Below are 12190 nucleotides of genomic sequence, written 5' to 3' on the forward strand. Positions count from 1 at the left end.
GTGCAGAAAAAGATGGAGGAAAAGTCAAGACAACACCTGTAAATCTGAAAGACAAAGGAAGAAAAGTCTGTAAGAGGGTCCAGAAATTATTTGCTTGTCTTAAAAAAGATTGCTAAGTTAAGTACAAGGTTGAATAACTTCATTTTAAAATAATCTGAGTACATTTGTTAGACACAAAATAAAGTGAAATCTGTGTCTACTGTATTATTTAGATGAATTATACTGCAAGAACTTCATCTAAAACCTTCTTGTGTGACATGCTCCTTTGAAACCACCTAGAGAGAAATAATGATATCTAATCTGGACAATATCTGTGAATAGAGCCTTTTCTAACCTGCATGTAAGTGTAGCAGGTACAAATTCTAAGCAATTAGAATTTTCTTATTTACAAAATAGAATCCCACAGAGCTCATATACAAAAGCATTAAGATGGTGAAAGGAAAGTAGACTGACAACTATCCTGCTCTTCCAATTAAAAAATGTTTTTCTAATTGTAACTTTCCAAATCAGTAGACCATTTAATAGAACTTGGGATAGTTCCAACAGTGTCATTTCTTAATTAATACAATGAAGACTAACTCTAAAAGAATTATGTTTTCATTTATCAGAATGTTTTCATACAAAAGTCACATTTCTGTTAAGTCTAGAGAAAAAAACATTTGGCAGATTTTCTGCCAATCTGCTGAATTACATGGAAGTCTTTCAAGTACTAATATACACAGAAGGACACAAAAACGAAGCACATAAATCATGTTAAAATGTTGTTGAGATTGAAAGCATTCTTAACTTTGAAGATTTCATTATTGTTACTACTATTTTACCATTCTTTGCAAGTAAACGTCATAGTCTGTATGGTGTTCCTGTGATATTTGTCTGCTATTAACTGGAGACTCTGGTCAAACAAAGGGAGAAAATGTGGAGACCAATTTTCTTGTTTACATAGCTGTATTGATTTCATTAGACTTATGTCAGTGGAAAATATAGGGTTCTGTTAAGATAAAAAAAGAAGCCATAGTGTTAGCTTTTATTAGGACATCTTTTATCCCCAGCAGTAAAGAGGAGTGACAGGATCCACTTCTACATCTAACAAATTACATAACTCAAACTTGAGTTTGCTAGTTCCATCTTCAGTCATTTCTTGTGCATCTGTGTATCACATAGAAGGCTCATAGGAACACTGTAAATCTTGAGTGTGAAATTATTTTTTGCTGCGATACAGAAATTTATGCCACAGTTAAGCCTCTCTGTTTATCAGAGACTGTATACAAAGGAAAGTGGTTCAACAACAACAACAACAAATCTAGTGATACACTCCCATATTTTTCCTCTATGCCTCAATTCATTAAGCAGTCCTAGGGAAAAATGATGCAGTGGGAAATGCTCTGATCTCTGTGTATGATGGGCCAGGGAATGTGAAAGGCGTACTTTGGAAAAAGGTGCACTGCATCTTGAGCTTGTGAACAGGTTGCTCAGTGATTTGTTCAGAGTAGCTCTCAGATGGGTTTTCATTTACAGAAGCAGGAAGGACAGAGCTTAAAGAGTTCTCCAGAGCATGCCAAGCTTATGAAGTTAAATAAGGGCTGGGCAAGCTGAAAATTGTACTGTTATTGTTGCTATTGTTTAGAAATGATCATTGTAAAAACTGATCTTAGACATTCTGTTTTAAATAAAAAGGATTTTTACAAATGAAACTGTATGTGAACCCACATAAATGGAGAGCAGCTGTATTCAATTGCACTTGCTCCTAAATTCTCAATTCCCATTTAGAGAAACTGCCCTTTTAAAGATGATGGGCAATTTTCTTTCTGTGATAGCTGTCACTTGGATCTGTTCCTAAGCTCAAACTGGGAGTTATGCTTCATTACACTGGCTGTGTTCATGATGAGGATCATCTGTGGCTTGAAACAGAAGTGAGAACAAAGATAATTCATTCAAAAGATGGTCACTAGAAGCTCCAGTCTTACAATAATATTCTAGCAAAGTGCTTCAACACCACTTCATGATTTTAAATACATTTATTACTGTTTATCTTCTTTCCACAGAATTAACCTGCCTACAAAAACAGCAGTCAAAAAGTACATTTGCAGTACTAACTTCCACGATTCTGCAACAGAAGGCCTCAACTTTATCTCTGAAAGTCAGACCACAGTTGTACAACTCATTCATTGCTGCTATTCTTTCCAGTTTAAAAGCTGCTGGAATAACTTTCCCCCAGGAACACAGTGCTGTGACCAGTTTCTCCAGATACAACATCTGCTGCTGCATGTGGCTGCCAGGCAATAGCAGGTTGGCTGCAACATTTTCCATGTCATGAAACTATTACTCAGTCCACTGATTTCCAGACCAGTGTCAGAGTTCCCGGCCACTTTCCCCATAAAGAGACCCAGATATTCATGGGAAGACTCTGACTGCCACTTTTCAAGTCACTGATGAGAAAATACTTTGGCTTTTGTCAGTGGTGCTTGTCGGTTGGACAAATGAAAGGATGAAGGGTGTCTTAGTAGCGTTAGGAACTGCTTTTCAAGAAAGGAGACAGGTGCAATTAAACTCTTTTAAAGCCTTATTATTTCTTATATGAAAATCTGATCATGTGGCTGCTTGAGTTGATGCTTCAGCCCACTCTCCATCTTCAGAATCTCTAATAAAAACCCACTCAACAGGAAAGGAAGTTTCAAAATAGCCTTTGAAAGTATGGTTTAAAGAACACTGTTTTCACTCCGTACTCACACTTGAAACAGAGGACTGCAGAGAAACATACTTCTGGATATAGATACATGTTTTTAGATGTATAACTGTTACTACGGGCAGAAATTGCAAGTGGTTTGGGCTGAAATAAATCCCCTCTTTTTAGGGTGAATAAAAGCTGAAAGAAACAAAAGTTCTACAGTATAGTAGTAGAAGCAATGGATGATTTGCAGGACAACTTATTAATAATAGAATTTTAAATAAGCATAGAAAAAGTTACAAAGAAAGTCAATTCTTTTATAAAGGCTGTCATAAGAACACTTACTAAAACAATCCACTGCCAAAGCAGGTTAAGATCATTAATACACTCTCCTGTAACAGTAAGTACACCATTTATTATCTATCATCCATCTTCTCCATATTAATGGAAATGAAACATGCATGTTCACGAAAGGGTGTAGGCTTAAAGATCAGCTAGTTCCAATCCCCCCTGCCATAGGCAGGGTTGCCAGCTGCTAGATCAGGCTGCCCTGGATTCCATCCAACCTGGCCTTGAACGGCCCCAAAGAGGGCGCATCCACAGCCTCTCTGGGCAGCCTGTGCCAGTGCCTCACCACCCTCTGTGTAAAAAATTTCTTCTAAACTTCTAACTTAAATTTCTCCCCTTTTAGTTTAAAGCCATTCCTCCTTGTCCTATTACTATCAGACAGTGTAAAAAGTTGGTCCTTCTCCTTCTTGTAAGCTCCTTTTCATCTTCCTGGAGTCTTCTCCTCCAAACAAAACAGGACCAATCCCTCATGCTTTCTTCACAGAAGAGGTGCTTCAGTTCTTGGATCATCTTCATGCCCTCTCCCTAGACCTGCACCAACAGCTCCACATCCACCTTTCTGTACTGGGCTTCCCAGGCTTGAACACAGTACTCCAGACAGGACCTCACAAGCGCAGAGGGGAAAAATCACCTCTGTTGCACTGCTAGTCACCCCTTTCCTGATGCAGTCCAGGATACTGTTGGCCTTCCAGGCTGCAAGAGTAATCTGCTTTGAAATCTCTGTCTAACCTTTCTCTTCATTCCTCATTTGTCACTGGTATGAATATACACACCGCTTTTGGAACTACAACAGTTGCAGGTGAATCCAAGACTGCTTGAATTTACCTATCTTGAATATCAGCAATATAAAACTGTGGACAATAAAAGCTCTGCAAGTTCTTTGAATTCCATTCTCAATTTCAGTCTGGAAGGGGAAAAATTGTGTATCAGATCTTAATAACTATGGAAAAAACAAAGCTAATCAATTAGTTGTGGACATAGAGGACCCTTTTCCTTCCATTGGACTCTTTTCAGCTGTCACAGGGTTGTGTCTGACCCCATTAGATACGAGCAGTAAAATCTCTAGTGTTCCAGCTGGTACGTTCCACATTGTTCTCTAGGAACACCTAGAATGTTCTCACTACAGTTAGTCATGGAAGTTTATACATAGTTTACTTTCTCTACCCTTGTTAATCACAGACATATTTAACAGCAACAAAAACTAAGACATTTTTAAAAATCCACTAAAATTGATTTTCCTCTATTCTGCAAAACCAAAGGCAAATAAGTATCAAGCAACTCTTTGACAGGAATTCATGCCACATTCTGTTTTCCTTAGCACACAACACAGGCTCCAGATACACTAAAAAAGCCCAAGGCAATATGGAAGTGTCTGAGGTCAAAACTGCTATTTGCAAATAAACAGCAACAAATACACTTCCTGCCCTGAATGACGTATAAATATTTTGAGATTTCAATTCATTGGTGTGCAGTCTTCCTACTTTTATCTCCTACTTTGAAAACCAGCAAGAAATGGCAAAATACAAATGTCACCAGCACTGCAAAGAGAATGGCAGTACTGGGATTTCACTCTTCTCTACACTCTCAAGGTACAGCAGGCAGATAAAAAGGCCACTGAGGAGGAGAGGGGATCCAATGGATCACTCTCTTTGTTTCTAACTCCTTGAAAAAATCACCCATTACATTACCCAAAGAAAAAAACTAGTCACAATTCCTTCCAAAGCATCTGGAAACATCTTGGAAGGGTAATATGGCAGAGAAGTCTCAAGCAAGGGAAATTAAAAGGACAGGAGAGACATTGTATCTGCTTTTCTTCATTAGAAAAATTTATTTTTTATTGCTTACATAATGCAAAAAGAAAAAACAACAGATGCAGAGATGGACTTCTATCTTCAGGCTTTCCATCTTCTGAATAAGGGTTTCCAACATCTGGTCCAGAAGGTGGATCTGACCCAGAAAGCATCGTTGAAGAACTGCATACTGATCAACTAAGTATGTTGTTTAGCTTGGGACAGGAGATGGAAGTGAAAGTGTGTCTGAACTGATTGGCAGGGAAACACCAAGATAACTATCTTTGGCACTAGTGACAGACAACTCTGTCTGTCCAACTCTGAATATGAATATCACTAGTGATTACATATCAACCACTTGAAAAAGCCATCACTCTGGCAGGATGAAAAGTAGCTCTCTTGAAATAACATTCAACTCAGATGCCCTGGCTGTCTAGAGGAATATTCAATTAGTGTCTCAAAATTCTGCATGTAGTCCCCCTCAGCTCCAATTGCTATTATACTTATCAGGATAGAATAGCATGAAATAGTGTAGTATACATAAAATTAAAAATAGGGGGGAAAGGGAGAAGAAAAAAATAAATAAATAAATAAAGAAAGAAAAAAAAAGAAAGAAAAAATGAAAAAATGAAGAAAGAAAAGGTACAGAAATTCAGTAAGACATCTTGGCTATTCATCTAGAAGGAATATAATTTCGTCACTGAGTCAAAAAATTTGCTCTAAGATTCAAAGAAAGGAAGGCATTCCATACCTAGGAAATCAGCGTGGTGGCTTAATGCAAAGAAACATTAGAAAGTACTGTTGAGTGAATGGTCCTTCACAGTCAACATACAATTTTTCTTTCTGATGGAATATTCTAAATTTGTTTAAGAGGAGGAACTAATAGACAAAGACTTAAACTAATAGAGACTTGACAAGACTTGATTGTATGCGAAAGTGGTAAATTCATGCAGTGAATTACTGTAATAGCAGTATCAGTACCTTTTTCTCAGAATATGAAGACAAGATTATGAAATTCCCCATATGTGGCATACATAGAAAATCTGGTGTAATGAGATCAAAATACCATCCATGTTTTTCTGTCGTGCTTTAAAATAAGACCGCAGGATTGAAAGGCAAATAAAAGAAGTCACATAAGTCTTTGAGGATCAATATCTATGCCACTGCCAACCACATGAAAGGGCAGTATTCCTGCAAATTTGCCATCAGAATATTTCTGGAAGGAACAAGGGGGATGTTAGTCATGCAGTGCATGGATCACCCTCTTGCCAGTTACAGTAAACCTGACCAGGAAGGAGTGCATAGACTGGAATGGAATATGATTTCCATTGACCAGATCCATACTATGCATCTCAGCCCCCAAAAAAGTTACCTGGGATCTGCTCTCCTGAAGTGCTAATCAACTCTGAACTCCAACAAAGTTGACTCTACTACTGACAAGAAATACAAGCCAAACAAGCAAAAAAACTCAGCTATTTCCCTCCCCATAAATGTGTACTATTTCTTGTTTTTTGTTTTTTGTTTTTTTTTTACTAATTTCAGTGCAGATGAGTGAATTTTGGTTTTTGAGAATGCAGTGGTAATGCTGCTTCAGTACTCCACCTAGATGAAGTGACAACTACAAATTTTTCAAAAATGTTTTTGAAAAAACATTTATCACTTAACATTTGCATTTTTGAACTGATATATAAAGTGTTATACAAACTATCATTAGAAATCTCTTAGGTTTGTTTATCCTGTCAGCACCTCTTTCCAGCAAAGCACTAGCAAAACTTTCAGCTGCATTAACAGAACATTAACAGGAACATAACAACTGAATTTGCAATAAACTAATAAAATCGGAGGACCTTTCAGTTTAACTGTATAACTGCCCCCAAGAAACAGTACCAAGCGTACTGAGATCACACCACTGATCAGAAAATTCACCTTTGGGGCAGCAAGCACTGACATGAACAGCAGTCCTCAGATATTTCTTGTGTAACTAGATTTATATTGCTGACTAGAGAGTCTATAAATCAGTTTCTCCATAAAGTCATAGGTGCCAAATACAAATATTTTTCTTATAAACCCATTCTTGATCTTTTCATATTAGTATTGGACTTCTTAGCTACATTGTTGCTAAAGTAAGTTGCTCTTTTTTTCCTACAGAATTTGCCAAACCCACTGCTGGAATGCATCTGTATTATCCTCTTACTAGTAGAATTCCTGTAACATTCCCATTGACCTAATTGCAGTTTTTGGCCTGAAAAGATGACACGTTTGTGTGAATCTGGTAAAGCTGTTTAAGCGGGGACACAAGAAATGAAGTGCCCATGTGACCCGTTTCATCAAGATCCAGACTGAATCCCCTTAGGAATGTGATGGCATTTCTTCTTGCTTTTCTCTAAAATCCTACTCTAAGCTTCTTTAAAGAAAAAAACCCTCCAAAATCTGACAGAAATAGCCCAGAAACTTAAGTAAAGACAGCTGGAAAGATGAAAGAGTGATAATGTTTAGATGCAAACCAAGTGACGTGCTCCAGCAACTGGCGGGGGCTAAATTTTGTCCCAGAAATGTATGCCATTTAATCTGCCATTAAAGGATAGAGTGTTAGTGGGGAAATCTCAGAAACCACAACACAATTACATTGTTTTAAGTCTCTGTTTGGACAGCATTATCTCTACTTGGAGTAAAACTGTTTTGGTATTTATACCCTTCAGCAAGATACTTGTTACAGCAAATATTCTTCCTCATAGCAGGAGAAGAAAAACATTACAAGACACAACAAATTGTTTAGCAACAGTTTAAAGCCTTGATAGAAACTGCACACCACTGGTAGGTGAGCAGTTCAAATGCAGCAATGTTACATTAAAAAAAAAGCATACAGTCTTGCATTTTGTGTTAGATTCAAAATGCAGTTTATAGAGTCTCCATGCCAGTGTGACTCCTACTTTTGCCCTTGCTGCTAAAAAGTGGGCAAAGTCTCATCTTATGGCACAGGCAATTCCTTTGACTTGTGACGTTTAATCCTCCAATCTGCCAAAAACTCCATTTAGAGTTTTCCCACTTCTCGATGTCAGGACACTCAGTCAAAAAAACTAATTAATAGTTAAAAATTAAAGATCCTAAATTATGGTTGGACTCGATGATCTCAAAGATCTTTTCCAACCTAAATGATTCTATTATCTTACAAAACTGTAAGATGCATAGATGACTGTGTCTCTGCTTTATCTACACGCTGTGTTTCCAACATATTTCTGGACTTCATTTCCTAAAGCTCCAGTTGCCACAGTAGCTTCTTACCTCCACAGACCTTCCCGTCGTAGATCTCACACACCCAGTCTTGGCACTGGCACAGCGGCCCATAATATTTGCCAGCCTCCGTCACTTGGCAGATGCAGACCCCGCAGTCGCACCTGCCCCTGCCACTGCACAGTGGGCCTCCCGGGACACGGCACCGGAGCTCTGCCTCAGCACGGGGCAGGAGGCACAAAACAGGGCTGCCCGAGGAGCTCCTGAGAAGGACAGCCAAGAGAAGAAGCTGTGGTCAGAGCCAGGTGCTAATGAGCAAGCCACCTCGCTGTCATAGCTTCAGCCATTCCCCACATCATCACTTTTAATGCCACAGCTTTGTTTATGCTTTCAAACTACCATTTTCCTGAAATGACTTGCTTTTAACCCTTTTTATCAGAAATATCCTTGTTATCTGCAGGAATGCTTATGTTGTATATTAATTATCATGTTAAACTGCATTAGGTCCATCTCTTTCACACATACCTGGTATGTATGCATACCTATCTGCACGTATACAAACTACATGTACAATTTGATTATCTGTTATAAAGCTTTTTGGTCCGGATTATTCCAAAAGCTTTACAAAAGACAGAACCTCTAAGCAGCAAAACCGGAACATAGAATATAAAAAAGCAATTTATGGTTGATTCTACTGGAGTTATATTTGTGAAAGTAACGATTTTGCAGTCTTCTGGTTGTCAGAGATAGGGGATCTTGCTTTCATCAGAACAGAAAACAGCAGTAATCACTGATTTCCACAAAATTCACTGGGCACAAATTCAGTGGCTGTGATTTTATTAAATTCAGGAGAAAACACATGCAAGATCTGAGGATGTGCTATTCTGCCATGCAGTTCTGCCATGCAGTGGAGATAAGGACTTGCAGAACATACACAAGGAGAATCAGATGCTGCCTCACCAGGATTGCAGGAAACAGAACAAAGAACAAGGCCAAGTGACAAGCGCCAAAAGCAGGTGTTCACCATGCTAGGGAATGCTGACAACTGAGGTTGGTATTATCCACACTCCTCAGATACTAGATGTTACAGGTTTAGGATAGAAGAGCTGCTGTCTATAAGCATAGGCAGGTGCTGGCCCTGAAGGAGGCAAAGACCTAAAGGAAAATAAGGTTCATCATGCTGTTACATTGAGACAGTGGAGCATACACAGTCTGTGGTCGTGCTCCCACTCAGCAGCAGAATTCGAAGGTTTGGGAATAAGCAACCATCCCTGTCCAACTTTTCCCTCTTCAATGCATGAACGTTCTCCATCTCAGACACAAAATACCTCTCACCTGCACAACACTCCGCTTTCTCCACATCCAGACCTCCATCACGCATCCCCTAAGGTGGGTGATAACCCCCCAAAATCACTTCCCCAGTGCACTTACCACAGGGCTGGGGTGGTGGCGGGCCGCAGACTGGGCAGGGAACCCACCGACACCATCAGCAGCACCAGTCCCAGCAGCCTCTGCGCGTGCATTGTGCCGACCGTGCCCCTGCTGCCTCCCTTGGGTAGATGGACAGACAGTGGATGGACAGACGGATGGACGGACAGAGCCGCTGGGCGTGTGGAGAGCTGTGAGTTGGACAAGCCCAGCTCCAGGGCTGCTCCCCCCGCGCTGCAGTGGCGGTGATTAGCTGCCTGGGAGCGGGATTTGGGCAGCGCTCTGGGAGGGAGGCCGGTGCCAAACCCTGAAGTTTACAGTCTAGGCAGGGGAGTAATTAGAAACAGTTGCGCAGCCAGATGGTTTATTTTGATGTTTTAAAAGTGGCCCGCACACAGATGTGAGTGAACTGTCTCAGTCTCAAAGTGCAGGCACCGTAAATATTTGAGGTATGTGTATCCCCACGTCCTTTGACGGATGGCTGTTTGGGACGTGCCCTGTAAGGCAGCGAGGAAAACTGTATGGCAGAGGGGTTGGGACTGATGCCTCCCTGCAGCCCTAGTCTGTGAGGCAGTGCAGCAGATCCAGGTCACAGGCTGGCACCAGGCTGGGTGAGCACCAATGTATAAACATCAGCAGTGAGCCGATGCCCAGCAGCTCATTAACACACATAGCACAGTGCTTCAGAGCATCAGCATGAGAGTTTAGAAGTGGCTTAAAACTAACCTAAAAGAAGGGAGATACATACCAAATGAGTAAAATTTGGCAAGAATGACCATGTGCATTTCTTCAGAACTGAGAGTTCAAAACGTCTGTCCTGTGAGCAGAGGCCAAGAGCTGGGACTGCTGTCTGGTGAAGAGGATGCTCAGGGAGATCTCATCAATGCCTGTAAGTACCTGAAGAGAGTACACAGAGGATGCAGCCAGGTTCTTTTCTGTGGTGCCCTGTGCCAAGACAAGAGGCTGTGGGCAAAAACTGCAGCCCAGGAGGTTCCCTCTGAACACCAGGAGCAGTGCTGCACTTGTGGATGCCGGAGCACTGGCACAGGCTGTCCAGAAACTGTTGAGTCTCCTCCCTGGAGCTCTCCAAAAGCTGCCTGGTCATGGCAGGGTCTGGAGCAGGTTGGTCCAGAGCTTCCTGCCAGCCTCAGCCACCCTGTAAGTCCATGGTTGACCTGGGGAATTGCTGGCTGTCTGATACATACCTGTAGTGGAAAGCTCAGAAGAAAGAAAACAAACTTCCACCATCTAAGGTGGTACAGCATAGTTATCCTTACCTGCACATCCACATGAGCAGTTTTGAAACATTCTGTAGAAGATTTAATTTGTTCCAGAGGGTGTTTTGTAGGCCAAATTCTTCAGTAGCTTTCAAAAAACGAATAACTTTTGTTTTATTCTTATGTTATGCATCTGCAATAGCACAGATTATACTGTTCTGGAAAACTTTAAAATTATGTTAAAAATCTTACAGATTCTGTCTTTTCCAAAAGTGTAATCGGATTTAACATATTGAACTCAAGTATACAGTTCCCAGGATTCCTGCTAACACAAGTAGTTCTGCCAACAATCCTTCTGTGAACAGTAAGTCAATCAATTGACTTGGCTCTATTGGTTTTATAGATGCCAAAGAACATTTTAAGGCCAGTTTGAGGCCTATAACGTCCAATTTTCAGAATAGTACCCTTTGAATTTGAAATATGCACTTTCATTGAAGCACAAAAAATAATAGACAGGAAGAAAACCTGTACTGTCATAATGTACAAGGGCTGCTCCAAAAGTAATGCCTCCTATTTTATAATGTTGGCCCACAGTATCAGAGGCAGGTGGTGCTAATATGGCAGTAGAGGTTAAATCATCCCATCAGTATTCCATCACATTTTGTTGCCATGCAACAAAACACAGCAGAGGAGCAATCTGACAGAATAGCATAAGACATGGAAGTGCATATGAAGCAAAGGTGTTGAAATGAATTTTTCCATTTAAAAAAATAAATAAATGAAAAGGCACCTATTGACATTCATCTACATCTGGTGAACCAAAGGGAGAACAAACAGGAGATGTCAGCACAGTGAGAAGGCGGGTGCTGCACTTCAGCAGTAACAACAGCAATGTGAAGAACAAGCCATGTTCCAGACAGAAATGCACAGCTGTTACACCACAAAATGAAGAGGGTCTTAATCATTTTATCTGCACAAATCAGCTATTGGTGGTTGCAGTGTTGAAAAAAAGTGTTTTTTAGCTTTGAATTTTCTCTATCAGAGCAAACAGACAGTGTTATTATGCATTTTATCTGTTGTAGTTCTCACAGAAATAAATAAGAGGCATTACTTTTGGAGCAACCGGTGTACATTCTTATTCCCTGAAAATATTAAACTAAACCTGATTCCAATGGGGTATTAAACATAATAATTTAGCCTTATTTTAGCACATTACCTTGAAGTTATGGAGTCTACAGCCTTTCTGTCTACACGCAGAGCGCATAATTTTGTCCTGTAGCACGATCAAGGATATTTAGAAGGAAAAATAATTTACAGTCCTGCATCTAGCTGCTGCATGTTATATACTAAATTTCTAAGTTTTTTTCTTCTCTTTATAAGCATTATTGTCCATTGCAAAATTTTCTCATGCAACCAGTAAAAATCTGATATTAAGACTAACCTATAAGTTTCAGTCTTCTAAATGTTTACCACTGCGCTAAGCTCTTGCATTTGACTTTGATGGATCTAAT

The 12190-nt window shown here is 40.0% G+C and overlaps 1 protein-coding gene across 1 annotated transcript in view; it reads right to left on the reverse strand.

The window, feature by feature from the left end:
- Positions 1–9557, reverse strand: part of ITGBL1 (integrin subunit beta like 1) — a 125361-nt gene extending 115804 nt beyond the window's left edge. Inside the window, exons 1-2 of the mRNA XM_042810434.1 lie at positions 9466–9557; positions 8086–8297 (exon numbers count right to left, since the gene is read on the reverse strand). Coding sequence (XP_042666368.1) covers positions 8086–8297; positions 9466–9557 — 304 coding nt within the window. The remainder of the gene's footprint in view (positions 1–8085; positions 8298–9465) is intronic.
- Positions 9558–12190: the final 2633 nt, after the last annotated feature.

Source organism: Centrocercus urophasianus, unplaced genomic scaffold (assembly GCF_019232065.1).
Source record: "Centrocercus urophasianus isolate 14NV4802_14NV808 unplaced genomic scaffold, USGS_Curo_1.0 seq_12, whole genome shotgun sequence".
NCBI lineage: Eukaryota > Metazoa > Chordata > Aves > Galliformes > Phasianidae > Centrocercus > Centrocercus urophasianus.